Source organism: Choloepus didactylus, chromosome 19, assembly GCF_015220235.1.
Source record: "Choloepus didactylus isolate mChoDid1 chromosome 19, mChoDid1.pri, whole genome shotgun sequence".
Classification (NCBI taxonomy): Eukaryota; Metazoa; Chordata; class Mammalia; order Pilosa; family Megalonychidae; genus Choloepus; species Choloepus didactylus.
The window spans coordinates 34440963-34458274 of NC_051325.1; the positions used below are offsets into that span (position 1 = coordinate 34440963).

General features: G+C 51.6%; 1 protein-coding gene across 1 annotated transcript; it reads right to left on the reverse strand.

Annotated features, from left to right (window-relative positions):
* Positions 1–3406: 3406 nt before the first annotated feature.
* Positions 3407–15408, reverse strand: TRIB3 (tribbles pseudokinase 3). The gene is made up of 4 exons (XM_037812272.1): positions 15183–15408; positions 11481–11771; positions 8015–8307; positions 3407–4778 (listed from the first exon to the last, which is right to left on the reverse strand). The coding sequence occupies exons 2-4, from the start codon at positions 11769–11771 to the stop codon at positions 4286–4288; spliced, it is 1077 nt and encodes a 358-aa protein (XP_037668200.1). The 5' UTR covers positions 15183–15408; the 3' UTR covers positions 3407–4285.
* Positions 15409–17312: the final 1904 nt, after the last annotated feature.

Genomic DNA, 17312 nt, shown 5'->3' on the forward strand with positions numbered 1-17312 from the left:
AGTTGAGCCGGCGGAGAAAGAGGAAACCCCAAAGCCCATTTTAATTTTGGCTATTGTATTTTTAATTTTAGAAGTTCTGTTAGGCTCTGTTTCAAATCTGTTATATCACTTGATATAGTTTCCTATTCTTTGGCAATAGCTTCTAGCTTGCTATTTATTTAAGCACAGTAAATATTGTGTTTTTTAAAACCCGTGTCTGATAATACTAATATTTGAATGCTGCATGAGTTGGTTTCTGCTGGTTTTCACTCCTTTTGCCTTGTTTTCTCCTGCTAACCCTGCTGGTTTATGATGGCCATGTTCCCTTCAGCCCTGAGGTCACCTGCACAAATTTGTATTGGGGGCAATTCTATCCTTTCAGGTTTTCTGGTCTTGGTCCTTCAAGGGCAGAGCTGGGATTTGATTTGGACACCCTTCCCCCAGTGGGAGACTCCGAAGTCATTCGAACCTGGTTACCAATCTCATTCCCATGGTTCACTATCTGTATGATGCTAGACAAGAGACTCCTCCTCTCTGGGCCTCAGTTTCCTCCTCTGTACAGTGGTGACCAGGCTGGCCCCTCCTTCACAGTGATGCTGTGAGTAGCTGTATCACATATCAATGTGTAACAAATTACCCCCAAACTTAGAGCTTAAAACAACAAACAATATTAAATATCTCACAGTTTCTACAGTCAGGAATTTTGGAGTGGCTTCCTAGGTGGTTGTGGAGGGTATCTCATGGAGTTGCAGTAAAGATGCAGGCTGGGACTGCAGTCATCTGAAGGCTTGACTGGTCTGGAGGCGCCACTTTCGAGAACACTCACTCACGTGCCTGGCTGGTGCTGGCTATTCCAGAACATCTAAGTTGGCTTGCCACATAGACCTCTCCATAGGGCTGCTTGGGTGCTACTTGAAGGGCAGATGATTTAGGAGAGCAAGACAGAAGCCGTAATCTGTTTTATGATCCAGCTTTAGAAGTTATACTCTGTCCTATTAGTTATCTGGGTCCTCCCCACTCAGGGTGGGAGAGGATTAAACAAGGGCACAAATGCTGGGTGGCAAGGATCTTCGAGGATCATCTTGGAGTCAGGCTATCTCACAGTCAAATGTGATAAAGTACATAAAGCCTTTAGAATCAGGCATGCTTATTAAACATTAACCATCCCTAATAAGGTATCCTGGCTTCGCTCTAGGCATATAGGATCTGCACAGCAACTGCATTCATTCAGTCATTCAACAAACATTTATTGAGCATCTCTGTTTATGTCAGGCACTGTTCTGGGAGCTGGAGATACAGTAGTGAACAAAACATAGTCCCTGGCCTCATGGAACTCACACAAACAGATCTATAATGAACTGTAAGGTGGCACCAAGTGCTGTGAAGAATTATAAAGCCAGGTAAGGGGGAAGAGGAGGAGATGAGGGCTACATGTCTTTCCCAACTGTGGTGGTGGCTTGGATTTTGGCCTCTGATAAGGCCCTCTTCCACCTCGCCACAGACAGGTAAGAGTTACACCTATTTTACACTGTGTTGGGGTCGAACAGGCCCAGAGAAGAGCTTTGAGTCTGTAAGAAGTCAGGTCACTTGCAGAAACCAGATTTCTCCAAATCCTAAAGTTCTCCAACTTGGCTGCCCAGCAGGATCACCCAGGAGAAACTCATGCTGCTGCTCTAGGAAACCTCCCAGGAGAAGGAACCCTGTCTCTAATACCTCCCAGCCCTCACGGCTATTGGTCCAGAGTGGGTGCTCCAGTGCTAGGAATCGTCTGACTGATGATTATGGCAAGGAGTGATTCACGGGCCATCTCCAGGGAGAGTGAGCTCCCCGCTTCTGGAGGTATTCAAGCTCAGAGCTAGAAGATGACCTGTCAAGGATCCTGGGGAGGGCATCCTTCACTGGATACACCTCAAACTACTTCTAGCACTCATTCATTCATTTATTCATCAACACTGCAATGGCTGCAACGATTAGGAATTGTACATCAACAGCAGTGTCCTAATGGATGGGGCAAGGTGGCCCAGTGGTAGGACGGGAAGGCCTCTCTGAAGACAGAAGGTTTGAGCTGAGATCTGAATAATGGGTAGTTGGTATCTGTATGAAGGTGGAGGTAGGGCGGGAAGAGTCTATCTGGGGAGGAAACAGCATGTACAAATGCCCTGCTGTGGGGGAGAGCTTTGGTGCATTCTGTGCTGAGCAGAATGAGTGAGAGGAAAGAAGCAAGCTTCAGAGGCAGGTAGAGGGGTCAGCAAGGCACAGATCACATAGGGCCTTGAGGCTGTGGTAAGGATTCTGAACTTTGTGTCCAGAGCAACGGGGAGCTATTAAAGGATATAAGCAGCCCCTCGCAAGGCACTATCCAGCATGCCCTACCAAACAAACGTTTATCCAGAATTCAGCTACTCAGATCTCTGGTCATCATCACTTAGAGTGCACACTGTTGGCTGTCCGCCAGCATCCATTCTCCCCTAACCCCCCCATCTCAGAACCCGATTTTGTTGAGGTACCTCCCCTCCCACAATCAGCAAGAGCCTCAGGGAGGCTGCTCCACCTGCAGCACAAGGATCTCCCTAATTAATAAGTGTAATTGCATTCCCCTTGTGGGTGATTGGTCAGGAAAGGACATGTGATCCAGTTCTGGCCAATGGGATGTGTAGGAAAATCTGTCAGTGCCTCTAGGATAACTCGCCTCATCCCATGAAGGAGCTACTGTTTCAAAAAACAACAACAAACTCTTCTTGAGGGCTTATTACGCCAGTCACTATTCCAAGGGCTCTACATAAAGTAGTTCATTCAGTCCTCACGAGTTAGGTGCAATTATGCCCCATTTTACAAATAAAGAAACTGAGGCACAGAATGGTGAAGAAACTTATCAAGGGTCAAACAGCTAGTGAGTGCTGGAGCCAGGATTAAATTCCAGGCAGGATTTAATTCCTGGCTCCAGAATCCAAGTTCTTAAGCACTACAATGCTACCCTCAGAGATGTCCCCCTTTTCTTCTGGCCATGGATCTCTCCATGTGACACTTGGGACGGCTGTAGCCAACACACTGGCAGTCACCAAGGATAACAGCGCAAAGAGACAGAAAGAGTCTGAGAACTGGGGTCCTCGCTAACAGCTCTGAGGGCAGAATCAGCAGCACTGAAGCCCGCCCAACTGGTTGAATTCTTGTTTTGGGTGAAAATACATTTCCTCCTGGTTTAAACTACTTTGACTCAGTGCTTCTTTTACTTGCAGCCAAAATTACTACAATGGAGGCACCACAGCCTGCAGAAGAAACAGAGTGCGGGAGGAGCTGCTGGCTGTGGGGACTCTGCTCTCACAGTCCACTGGGCTGGGAGAGACTCCTGGCTTTTCCCCATAGAGCTGGTTTGGAGGCAGGGAAAACTGATCAACGATGGGGAAGGGAAGAGAGAAGAAATCTCCTGGAGGAATAAAAGGATTTCATCCTTTATTAGGCACAAGGTAGAAAGATGCACTCATGGTATCCAAAACCCATAGTGTTGATGTGGGTTCCTGAACCCTGAGTGTTCCCAGGAGAGGGCCCGGTACTCTCCAGGTAGCCAGGGGCAGGACCCCGTCTAATCCTGTCCCTCAGCCCAGTGCTCAGGTCAGGGGCCACCAGGTAGACAGGCCTGGACCCTCAGTCCAAGCCATTCCTTGAGTTAGATGAGGACCGGCCTCACAGTTTGGATCCGTGTTCTTCCAGCCCAAATCCCTGGCTCGGCCTGAGGAAGAATCTCTTGATCCAGAGAGAGGAGCTGGGAGCACAGTTCCCAGCACGTCCTGGGCTCTGGAGTCATAAGCTGCAAGGTAGGGGCCTGGAGATTTTGGCACAGGGGTGCGTCCCTTTCTCTGGACAAGGTACAAGACTCAAAGGCAGCTGGGGTGCCTGTCAAAGGGACTGTCCTCGGACGGAGGAGCCTGAGAACCAGCCCAAGGGGATGCCGACACTCGTGGGTGCTGAGCGTGCCCAGCGCAGACACACGCAGCGTGGAAAAGTGCTGGTGGTGCAAGAAGGCCAGTAGGTCAGCTCTGAGAGGGGAGGGGGTTTGTCTCTTTTGTTCCCTGATGTGTTTCCAGCATCTAGAAAAAGACTTGGCCCACGGTAAACACCAAGAAGGACCTGCTGAATGCACCAGCATGTGTGCACAGGCATGCGGAATGCACACACTGCGTACACACCTCCTCCTTTCTCTCTCCTTGAAGGCACTTAAGGTTTCACTCGGTTCAAAGGGGAGGAGGAAAGCTTGGAGACATCCTAAACTCAATCCACTGTTTGTGGCCAAGGGTCTAGTAGGGTGGCCCTAGCCGTACAGACCCACCTCCCTTTCTCCCTCTTCCTCCTCAGCCTCCTCCAGGCCTGGCCCCTCAGGGACCACCTGGTCAGCCTCCCAGAGGTGGGATCGGGACAGGACCAGGGGCAGTGGGTCCTCCCGCAGCCAGGGGTGCAGCAGGATGCCTGTGGCTGTGAGCCTCTCAGCCGGCTCCCGTCGAAGGAGGCAGCGGACCAGGCAGCGGGCAGGGGCTGAGAGGCCCTGGGGCAGGGCGAAGGCCCCGCGGCGAATCTTGCCAAAGAGCAGGGCGGGCTCCGAGTCCTGGAAGGGGTAGTGGCCGGCCAGCATGGTGAAGAGCGCCACGCCCAGGCTCCAGACGTCGGCTGCCTTGCCCGAGTAGGATGCCCGGGAGCTGAGGATCTCAGGTCCCACGTAGGCTGGGCAGGCGCGTTTGTCCCACAGGGAGTCATCTGGCCCGGTCAGCACGCAGGCGTCCTCCAGGTCCTCCAGCACCAGCTTTGTCCTGGGGCCAGGGGGAAGCAGAGGGGTCAGGTCCTAGCTGGGACCCCCACACCACCACCCCACTCCATCACCCCCAATGGTGCCCACTTCCCAAGCACCTGCAGAATTTGACAAACATGAGCCGGTCCAGTGAGGATGGCGCAGCTCATCCCATTTGACAATTGAGGAGGCGCAGGCTCAGAGAGGTTAAGTCACTTCCCAAGGTCACAGACCAATTCAATTTGAATAAGACCAGGAGAGGAGAACATTTCCCAAGAGTCCCTCGGGGAGGTGCTGAAGGACCTACGGGGGTTAAGCCTCTCTTAAATCACATACAAATTTAAAGAGCCCAGGCAGGTAATAAAATGACAGAAATAGGAAGCAGGGACTGTGCCAAAAGTCTCAGCACAAGCCGTACCTAAAAGGGCGTGGCTGACAACAATACAGTCTATGTATTGAGCAGCCGCTGTGTGCCTGGCACTGGGTTAAGCTCGTTACCTCTCATTTTAACATCTCACTTTATCCCCTCTCTAACCTGTAAGTAAGACACCATTTATAGATGAGGGAGCCAAGGAGTCACACAGCCCTAGGGCACAGAGCTGGGATTTGAACCACGCTCTCAGGGTCTGAGGGAGCGCTGTGAACCTCTTAAGTAGGCTCAAGGCAGCCCCTCATTCCCATTTTTTTCCCCTGAGAAGGCAGAAATCCATATTTTGGCAGAAAAGTCCCAGTTTTAAAAATGTTGGCAACCAATTCCAATTAAAAGCACAAATGAACGTGCACACAGGGCAAAAATAAAACATGTCTGTGGCCTGCCATTTGTGACTTCTGCTTTTAACAAACCTCAAAGAGCACCCCAGATTCCTTTAGTCTAATTATTCTATTACCAGTGCTGTTATCCTTCCTCCTGGTGATTTGTGAATGTGAACCAACCCTGCGAACCAGAGCACTGTGGAGTCATGTGGAGTCAGCATTACTGGCCCATTGACCAGACGAAGAAACAAGGTGTGCTGGTTTGGATGTATTCTGTCCCCCAGAACGCCATTTCTTTGATGCAATCTTGTGGGGGCAGACGTGTTAGTGTTGATTAGGTTGGAACCTATTGAGTGTTTCCATGGAGATGTGACTCAATCCACTGTGGGCAAGACCTTGATTGGATAATTTCCATGGAGGTGTTACCCCACCCATTCAGGGTGGGTCTTAATTAAATCACTGGAGCCATATAAAGTGGCTGACAAACAGAAGGAACTTAGTGCTGCAACTTAGACATTTTGAAGACAGCCATTGAAAGCTGACGCTGACATTTTGGAGAACACCATTTTGAAATGCAACCTGGGAGCAAGCAGATGCCAGCCACATGCCTTCCCAGCTAACAGAGGTTTTCTGGATGCCAATGGCCTTTCTCCAGTGAAGGTACCCTATCGTTGACGCCTTACCTTGGACACTTTATGGCCTTAAGACTATAACTTTGTAATCAAATAAACCCCCTTTATAAAAGCCAATCCATTTCTGGTGTTTTGCAAAATGGCAGCATTAGCAAACCAGAACACAAGGCCCAGGCAGCGGAAGCCACTGCTCAAGGCCAAGTAGCAGGTGAGAAGCAGAACTAGGATTCAAACCCAGGCCTGCTGACTCCCCAGTCCCTCTTCTCAAACTATTGCCTTGAAAAGAGAAAAAAACAGTTGCTCACTTCTGGGGAGTCTGGGGGTGTTGTCCCCACCCCAAGCTGCATATTAGCTTAAAAAATCATTATCAATTTTATATTCTATTTAAGGCATGTTTGTTTTTAATATAAAATCATAATGGAAAAAGGAAAGAAGAAAATAGAAAATCACCATTAGGCAAACACCACAGTAATAACTGCTGCAGATGAGATGAATGGCTGTTCAAATTAGCGGGTGAACGTTTGAGGAGAAACAGGGTATTGGCACACATAGCTTCAAAGTACCTGCCTAATTCAAAGGGAAAATTAGGTGCCGCAGTGAAGAAACCTGGAAGGTGCCACCTTAACCAAGACGTCAGGGTTGACATCATAGTACTGACATATTGAGATACAGCATGTATCTCCTGATCTGATACACTGAAAGGGGCAATCGTTTCCGTGTTATCATTGCAAAAATTGCATAACCTCAACGTAACCATGAGCAAACACCATCTACAAAATAACTGGCAGTTACTCTTCGAGAGTGTCAAATTCATGAAAGATGAGGAAAGACCGCGGATCTGTCTCAGATCGGAGGAGACTGAGAAGAAGTGACAACTAAATGCAAGTGGGGATCCTCGATGGGATCCTGGATGGAACAGGAAACTAGGGAAATCTGAACAAATCTGTGGTTTGGTTAAAAGTATTATACCCAGATTAATTCTTCATTTTGATCATTGTACTATGGTTATGTAACATGTTACTATTAGGGAAAACTAGGGGAAGGGTATATAGGAACTCTAACAATTTTTGCAACCTTTCTGAAAGTCTAAATTATTTCAAACTAAAAAGTAAGAAAAATGCAATGAGGTCACCCTCCTCCCCCTGCAAAAAAAATCTTGCTGTAAACTGATGCTTGAGTGCACCTGGTGGCCTGGGGCCTTCCCTGACACATGCCACCCACTCCAGGAATCTGGGGAGGGGCAGGATGCTGGTCTCCAACTCTCCAGCAGGAAGCAGTATGGGGAGCTCTCTCCTCACAAAAAATCATCGATTCTCAGTTTCACAGAAAAAGCTCTCACATGGGAAACCTCGGGACCCATTTTGGCTGTTGCCTGGGGCCCTGGAACCCTGGACACATCCTTACAGTCCAGCCCTTTCCCCTATCCATGGGGAAACTGAGCCCAGAGACCCTGGGTCAGGAGAATAAGCAATCAGCCCAGCCTGTGTCCTGAGCTTACAGTGAATGAGGACTACAGGCTCTGGAGTCAGATCTAGATTGGAATCCCAGCTCTATGTATTCAGCTGTGGGATATTGGGCAAGTTACTTAACCTCTCTGGGCCTCAGTTTCCTCACCTACCATATGGGACCGCCACCTATGTGTAAGGATCCAGGCCAAACCGTGCACTATGATGTTCTTCATTGTCGGCTATTATTTTATCACAAACACAATGCTTGACCAGGCTTCCAGCAGGACTAGGGCCACTTTCTCCAGGGAACTAGGCCATGGGTGCTAGTCCAAGCTTCTCACTTTTTGCATAAGTTACATTGCCTTCCTGGGCCTCAGTTTCCCCATGATGGCCTACCTCTTGGGTGTGTCTGTGGCCACACTCACCTCTCACAGTTGGTAAAGACAAAGCGGCACAGCTTGAGGTCACGCAGGACGAGGCCATGCTGGTGGCAGTGCGCCACGGCGGCTGCCATCTGGCGGAAGAGCGCAGCGGCCTCGGGCTCGGGGAGGCGGTGGCGGCGGCGCACAAGGCTGTGCATGTCCCCACGGGGCCGCAGGAAGAAGGTGTAGAGCTGCTGGGCACCTGCCAGCACCTCGGCCGGCCGTGCCACGTGCTCATTGGGGGGCAGGCGCCCGTAGGGCTCCAGGACGGCCTGGGCCTCGCAGGCCGGGTACACCTGTGGATGGAGCAGGGTGTGAGCACAGGTGGGGACCCCAGGCAGCCTGGGCTGGACTTGGACACCCTTTAGACACCTACTATGTGCTGGCACTGAGCCAAGAGGCCCCGAGGCTCTCAACCTCCACAGCAGCCCTAGGAAGTGAGTACCATGATTCACCCCATTTTATAGCCACGGAAACTTAGAGGCCACATGCCAGCGAGCAGCAGAGCCGGCATTTGAACCCATGCACTCCTTTGTCTGTGCTTTTAACTGCTAGCTTATATGGGCTTAAACTTCAGGTAATTGAAAAAGAATAGGTAACCCAAACAGAAAAACAACCCTCAAAGCAGGGGAAATCCAGAAGAGTGGATAATGCAGACGCCTTCCTAACACTGATTATCACGGTAGCCACCAGTCCCTAGACCCACTGTGGTTCTTTTATTCACTCAGCCTGCATGAATCAACTGCCTACCTGTGCCAGCCAGGGGGGATCTAATTTGAGTGCTGGCCATCATCCTTGCCCTTCAGGTGCCCAAAGTCCAACACAGGAGACAGTAAACAAGCCAACAGTCTGAAGACTTACAATTTCTCAGAAGCATTGCAAAGGGAGAAAAAAAGATGCTGGAATTGAGAGTGTTTTGGGAGGGGGCATTGATTTTGAAAAGCATGGTCCAGAAGGGACTCCAGGGAAGTGAGCTGAAGGATTTGGAGATGTCCATGGGGTAAGCTTTCCACGTAGAGGGCACGGGCGGTGCACAGACCCTGAGGCAAGAAAGAGCTTGTCCTGCTCTGGAAACACAGCTGAGGATCAGTGTGGCTGGAATAGGATGGAAGGGGAGGAGGGTGGTGAGGTTGGCAGAAAAAGTGATGGGGGCTTCATGGACATTAGACTGAAATCCCACCATAGCCCTGGAAAGCGTGTCCCATTTTACAGATGGGAAAACTGAGGTCAGTGAAGAGGACTGACTTGCTGGAAGCCATACCCATGCAGAGCCGAAACGCTCACTCTGATTCACCTGACCTTATACCCTTTTTTGCATGTCCTTTTTGGCTATGCAATATAGGGGGGGAAAAGAAAAGCATAGCATATGCATAATTAATCCATGAAATTGTTTTTTAAAGTAGGTGAAGAAAAAAGTAAAATAGTTGGAGTGGCATGGAGGGAATAATCTAAAAACAGAGATTTTTTTCCTTTTCTTAGTTGGGGCAAGTACATTCCTGCTTCCCTCACTTGCTGTACCTGCCCCTGGGTGCTCCTCCCCTAGATCCCCACCCGGCCGGCTCCCTCAGTCACGCAGGCCACTGCTCAAATGTCACCCCTCAGAGGTCTTCCCGGACCTCCCTACCTGAGCTCATATCCTGCACCCCCTGGCTCCCTGTCCCCCACTCTCCCTGTCCCAGCTTCATTTTTATCCACAGCATTTATGGTCACTTGACACATATTTTCCCTTTTTCACTTGTTCATTGTCTGTCTCCCCCACCAGAACATCAGCTTGATAAGAGCAGAACTATGCCTATTTTTAAACCACAGCACACTGGGTGGTACATAGGGGTGCTCAGTGAAGGTTTGTTGATTAATGAATAAGGTGATCATCTACAAAGACAGGGTGTGGACCTTTCTACACACTGACCAGAAAACCCCGGGTGACCTGGAAATGGTGGTTCGGCCCCCACGGTTCACCCTGGCTTGGGGCTGAGCGTGTTCCAGAGGGCTCCCCGAAATGTTTCTGGTAATTGGGTCCATGGGAAAGCATGATGCTTCTGCCTGAGCCTGCTCTGGTCATTCCTCTGGCATGGACTCCCTCTCCAGTGGGAACTGGAATGACCTGTCATCTGTGAAGCTGCAGGAAGGGGACCCAGAGTTCAGGCAGCCCAGAGCCCAGGGGAGGCTGGGGGCTGGACCCTATGTCTGGATCGCCCCCAGTTCCCTGCACCCCTATTGCAGGAGCTGGAGCCAGGTGCTGCTGCTCCTTGTTGGAGGCACACCTCCTGCTTGCCTCTCTGTGCCTCCTCAAGGGAAACCAGGTGTCCTTCTGCCCCTTCCTGTGGACCTGGGTCTCCCCCACCTCCTTTACCCTGCCCACTGGGGGCAAACCTGCCCGGCAGCACAGTCCACACTGCCAGAAACACTCGTGCTGGCATGGGCCCAATCCCAGCTCTGACACCTCTTGGCTCTGTTATGCAGCAAGTAACCACACTCTCTGAGCCTCAGTGTCCTCTATCTGCAAAATGGACACAATAATGGTAACCACCTCATGGGCTGCATGAAGATTAAAAGAGATCGTGCATACTAAGCGATCACCATAATACCTGGTGGGAGGCCTATTGCTATGCTTTTATTCTCACCTCTATCCTTTTGGGCTGTGACCTGCCAACACCCTACCTGGGCGTGGCCCTCAGCAAGTCCTGCTTGTCTCCTGATTCCTGACAGGAATTCTCAGACCTCTCTACCCCTAATCTTGCCACAGGAGCCAGGCCTGATGGTCTGTGACTTCATGCATGGCCCTTCCCTTCCCTTGACCTCAGCCTTCCCATCTGTAAAATGGCCTGTGTTCTGACATCTACCGTACCTGACCCTTCTCTTGTGCAAACATCTCCAGTGGCCCCCCACAGCCCACTGGAAGCACCTGCCTAATGCTTTCAACAAGCAGCCACTGCCAAGCATCAACTCCCACCCCTCCCTGCACACCCTTTCCGCTCCAGCTGTAATAAGTCCTTCTGATTCTCTGAGGTGCCATGCTCTGTGTGGCCTTAGGCTTTTGCACAAAAAAACCTTTTTGTTCCCCCTGCCTGGAACTCCCTTCTCCCACTTCATGCTGGCTAACTCCTACTCAGCCTTTTGAGGCATCCCCTCCCTTGACTACAGCAGAGTCTTCTCTGTGCTCCCACAGCCCCCTATATCAGCCCACAACATTTACCACAACACAAGGCCAACAACGTGAATTCCTCAGTGGCCGGGACCATCAGGGTCAGCACTCTGGTCTCAGCCCAGCACCATCAGGGTCAGAGCTCTGGTCTCAGCCCAGCCCAAGGCCTGACAGAGAGCTGGGGCTCACTGCCTGCTTCCCTAATAAACCCAGGGAAAATAAACGTAAGAACACCCATCCCCAGCCCCCTGGCAATCCTCTGGAGCGATAGCTCCCTCCAGATCTCCCCCACTGCTGGGGGAGCACAGCCCCTGGGAGACTGACCTTGCAGGTGTACTCGGTGCCTGTGGGACGGTGCAGAGCACGGTAAGCCCGGCCACCCTCCTTGGGCTCCAGGAGGATGTAGGGCCCGAGCTGGGAGGCAGTGGTCACAGCAGGTGCAAGAACTGGGGTAGGGGGTGGGCTCAGGGGCAGCAAGCAAGGGGCCTCCCTGGGCTGGGGCCCACTTTGAGCTCGTTTCCTGCTGGAAAACTCGGCATCTAGGTCATCGTCCAATTCTATCCGCTTCTTCCTGGTGAGAGCACCCACAGGAGCATCCAGAGGGGTGGCTGGCATCTAGAAAGAAGGGGAGAAAGGGGCTAAGGGGAGGCTGTTTTGTGACCCCCTTCTGCTCTGCTGGTGGGAGGGCACACCGGCACAGCCTTTAGGTAGGGTGACTTTGCAGTGTGTTTTAAAATGACAAATACACACACCCTTGACTGGGTGTCCCACTTCTGCAACTTTATCTTCCAGATAAACTGCTTGCAAAATATGCACATGTGAAAAGTTGTTCATTGCAGCCTTGCATCTACTATCAAAAGACAGGAAACACCCCAAAGGAGGCTGGTTAAAACATCACAGTGCACCCAAAGAATGCAATATTACGCAGCTCTGTAAAAAGGACCAGGAATGTCTCTACATATTGTGGACCAAACTCCAAAATCTATTAAGCGAAAAAGGCAAAACACAGAACTATGTGCAGACAATGATTTTACATTTAAAAAAAAGAATATATATTGCCCCATTTATGCAAGAAAAAAAACCCCAACAGTATACAATGATGTATCCCCAACAAGACAAAACAATAAATGAGATCGTCTTCTGTGCATTGTTCAGCAGCTTGCTTTGTTTACTTGATTTATCCATTTCAGTGCATACATTCATATGTACATCCAATACATACTTCATTCATTCATCATCCTTCCTTTTTCCCTCCTCTCTTCCATAGACAATAGATGCCCATGCTACAAACTCAACAGAGACAGGGCAGCCTCCCTCCCGCTCACCTATCATCAAGTCCATCTCTCCACTACTTTTTTTTCACTTAACAGTTCACCCTGGAGATCTTTCCAATATATTTGTGTATCTGTAAAAATATAGCAAAATGCCTGGAAGGACCCAGCCTAAACTAGCCACAGTGGCTCCTAGGGAGGAAAGGATTTGGAAGGGAGACAAGGGAATTTTCCATTTCAAATTCCAAAATAAAGATTCTGCATTCAGTTGTTACTTGGGTATTTCAAAACAGACAGTGTATTTCTTTCCTCAAATGTGACTTTTGTCCATTGTTTGGGCCTGGTTTTCCAAGAACTACTGGAAACGCAGGGTCCCCCATGCAGAGTTAGTCTACCAGACTGAGTGCTCCAGTTTAACATTAGGTGAGAAACGGGAGGAGAGTCTCTCTAAGGCCTCAAGATTCATTCATTCAACTCTGGAGAGAACTGCCACCTGCCCAGCTGTGCAGCTGCCTGAGTGGGTGGAGGAGGGCGATGTGAGCGCATGTCAGGATGGGAAGGTTCTCTCCAAACCCCAACTGCCCACCCATTCAGACCCAGAAGAGGACAAGAAGGCCCAGGCATGAGGGGTTAGAGGGACACAGTCTTCAGCCCTGTTAAAGACCTTCCCTACAATTGGAGGCAGGATTAATGGGAAGACATCGCTGAGTCAGTTCTCAGCCGGAGACCCACCTCTCTAACCACACTGCTCCCAAATGCACAGGCTGCCTTGGAAGGGAGGGAGCCCTCCATCGGGGAAAGGCCATAATCTCCTCCTGATACGAATGCATAACAGGGTGGCTAGAGTGAGATATTCCTGGGTTCTAATCCTGGCTTGGCCCCTTCCTGGCTGGGTGGTCCTGGGCAAGTTCCTCAATCTTTCTGAGCTGCAGTTCCTCTATCTGCAGAATGGGAACGTGATGCAAAGCCCACAGGATTTGGGGGTTGATGGAATGGAAACGCAAAGGAAGTTTATCATGACCCTTATCCCAGGGTAGATGTCTGGAAATGGTCACTACTGTGGTTCTATTATTATTATTAGCATTATTATTTATAGCTGAATGCACATCAGTGCTCCTCTTGGAAGTCCTACAAATCTCCCCAGGGATGAGGCTGGGGTGACAAGCCTTACCTCACAGGGCTGTCTGAGAGTCAAACGAGATGCTACCTGACTGTGTAAATGCTTTGCACCCTGCATTGCAGGACACTCCCCAAAGTCACTCTGCCCTGTGGCCTTATCAGCCCCCGAGGATGCTTTGGCTCAGAGCCTGGCAGGGCCTGGGATAGCTCCGTTGGACAGATGGGGTAACAGTCTCTAAATAAGCAAGAGACTTTGCAGGACACACAACAGGACTAGAACCTTCCCTGTAGGATGGAGACAGTCCCTAATATTCTGGGGAGAGGTGAGGGGTGGGGATCACACAAAAAACACACTCACACACACCCAGGGCAGACAGGTAGGTGTACACACAGCCCTCAAAAACACACTTCCTCCAAGCAGCCAGACACACAAAGCAGAGAGGGGCACACCCCCCTCAGCCTCCACAGACAAGCACACAGCACACTCCTCGGAATTCTCACACCACCAACAAGCAAGCACCCACGGTCCAACCCCAGGGCAGCGCGCGGTAGGGAGCCCTGACGAGCCTTCCGCAGCCCGGATTCTCCCAGCCCGGATTCTCCCGTGGGAGCGGAAGTGGCGGGCGGCGGGTGTCTGGGGGCAGAAAGTTCAGCGGAAACGGAGGGGTGGTTCTGGGACTGGGAGAGGGGTGAGGCAAAGGGAAGGAGGTAGATCCCCAGCGCCAGGAAAAGGGGAGGACCTCAGCCCTCGCCCCGCACATCCCAGAGTCTGCAGGTACAGCACACACGGTGCATAGGAACAAAACACCCACGTGCACAGTCCAACCTGCGAGCCCTCAGCCACCCCACCAGGTGGACTCCTGCAGCGCACGCCCGGTGCGCACTCGCGTCCCGCGCTGCACCCTTGCTCCCACCGCCCTGCACAGGCACCTAGCGCCCTGCACCCAGCGCTTCGTCCCATTAGCAGCTCCAAGACACCTCAGCCCTGGTCTGGCCGTGCCCGCAGCACAGCCAACACCTGCCACCTGCTGCCCAGCCCTCTCCCCAGCTCCTACCATACATGGAGACCCACAGATCCTCGAGACACACCGTCACATAGACCCCCGCAGGCCCCTCTCCCACAGACACACATCCACAGATACAGACTCTACTCCTGGCCCCCCAGTTCCCTAACTACCACCCCCCCCCCCCCCCCGCAATACTCATCACACACAGGTCTCCGCCACGAACAAGGCAACTTCTCCACCCCACACTCACACAAAAGACAGACAACCCCACACATCTCTCCGGGATGTGACCCTGATATCTCCGGGTCGTGGCTCTGCTTCCCTCTCTCCGGATCACAGCTGCCACTTCCCGCGGGTGTGCACACTCGCCCCCGGCGGACTCGGCTACACTGGGGTAACCCCACGCCCTGCGGGACCGTGTCACCTGAGACGCAGTGGGAACATTCAGCCTAAGGAGTTCCCAGGACGGTCGGGTTTGAGATGGTTATAAGTCGTGTGTGTGTGTGTGTGTGTGTGTGCGCGTGTACACGCAGCCACTCTCAGCCGCCCAGAGGCTCCCGGTCCCCCTTACGCCCGGCACCCCCTCCCACCCCCTGGCCAAGTCCATTGCGCGGAACCCCGCCGGGTACCTTCCGCTCGCGTCCCGCGCGGGTCCTGGCGCCGCCCGAGCTCAGAGCCGCCAGGGCACCCCCAGGAGGTCTGGGGGCCGCTCCGTTGCGGCTGAGCTCCGGGTCCCGATCGAGCTCCGGCCCGGGTCCCCAGCAGCCGGACGCCTGTGTGACTGGTGAGCGCCGGACGCCGGACTCGGGCTCCCGGGCCGGGTGATGTAAACCTGAGCTAATCAGCCGCCGCCTGACGCCCTCGGGCCTGGGATTGCGCCATCCCCCGCGCCCCGCCCCGCGAGGTCACCGCCCGAGCTCGCCCCGCCCCCGCCCCTGCGGGCCGCCCTCTGCCCGGGGCACCCCTACCCCGCCCGCCTGCCAGGGCTGAGCGCAGAGACCAGCCACGGGCTCTCCCGCTCGCCTCCCAAAAACCACCTTGCTTTTTTGAGCCTCCGTTTCTCCATCTGTGTCATGGAAAGAACATCCTTCCCTTCCAGGATGGTGCTGAGAAGATAAAGAACAGACCATGGCAGTTTTCCCACTATTGCCTTATTAAACCTCTATGAAAACCCTGGGCAGGAAGTCCCGTGGTCCCCATTCCGCTGAGGCGCAGCCCGAGGCTCAGCTATTGGAAAGCAGCCCAGGAGCTTTGCAAAGACTCACAGGCTTAAGGGCTGATAGTGGGAGCCGATTCTGGGCTCACCAGAACCACTGTGGGCCCCAGGAGAAGACTGAACTTCAGTGGGTGACAGAGGCAGTGTTGCCTAGTGGTTAGGGACAAGCACCCTAGCGTGATCCTGCCTAAGTGTGCACCCCACCGCGCCCCACCCGCTGTGTACCTCAAAACCCTGCTTCAGTTTCCTCGTCTATAAAGTATTCTTTTCATAGGACTGTTGTGAGGACTAAGTTAATACATGCAAAAGGCTTGGAACAGCGGGGGTGGGGCACTTTGTAGGTGCTCCATAAATAAAGGGGAAACATCAGAGGCTCAGAGAGGGGAAGAGACTCACAACAAGACTTGAACCCAGGCCACAAGGGTGCTGGTGCCATTTGCTGTTGGTGCAGCCTCCCTGAGAGCATCCTTCTTAGAAATCTGTTTTGGGTCTTGATATCTAAATTCACCCAGTGTCAAAAAAAATAACTCCTCCTGGCAGAATCCAGCTGGGAGATGAGGCAGAGTCACCTCTGTTTCCCTGGTTCCTGAACCTCTGACATCAGCTCACCTGTGCCTCAGAACTCCCCAGGACATACCAAGGGGACCTCGGATGTCTTTTAACCCTGGTGACTCCCCTGCCAGGGATAGATGAACAAGATGGAAGGTACCATGGTGGTAGGAGATATGGAATGGTGGGGTGGTTGCTTTCTGACCATCTCTTCTGACCACACTGGGCTGGGTTTGCTCATCAATTCCTAACTTTGTGGCATGCTCCATCAGGCCCTGTTCCAAATACTGGGGACTCGGTGGTGACAAGACTGACCCATCCCTGCCTTCACAGATTCAGTGGGGAGACAGACCATTATCAAGAAAATAAAGTCAACAAGCAAGATCATTTAAAATAGATTGTGTACCATTTATTTATTTCATTGAATAAAAGAGGAGAAGTTTGTTGCCTATCATGACTGGTGGGGTGGTTATTTTCAATGGAGCTCATCAGGAAGGTGACGTTTGAATTAAGATCTTAAGGAAGAGAAGGGATGAGGGGGAGACAGAGGAAACAGTAAGTACAAAGGCCCAGAGGTAGGAACACAGGGCACTTAAGGGCTGTGAGATGGGCACTGTTGCTGCCATTCTAGAGAAGAGTGAGTCAAGGTGATGTGCTCATCCAAGGCCACCCACTTCGTTTGAGGCAGATTTGAGATTTGAACCTGGAGCAACTGGCTCCAGTGCCCCTGATGTCCTAGGATATTTTACAATCTTTGCCAACCTCATTCACACTTGTGGTTATGGATCCTGGAACCACACCCTAGGCATGGCCCCCAGATTTGGGGACCTTATCACAGTTAGGGTGGCCAAACCCCAATTCTCTAGACCAGTACTTTCCAATAGAAGCACAATATGAGCTACATATGTAATTTAAAATGTTCTAGTCACTGCATTAAAAAAGTAAGAGGAAACAGATGAAATAATTTTAATATTTTATTTAATCCACTATATCC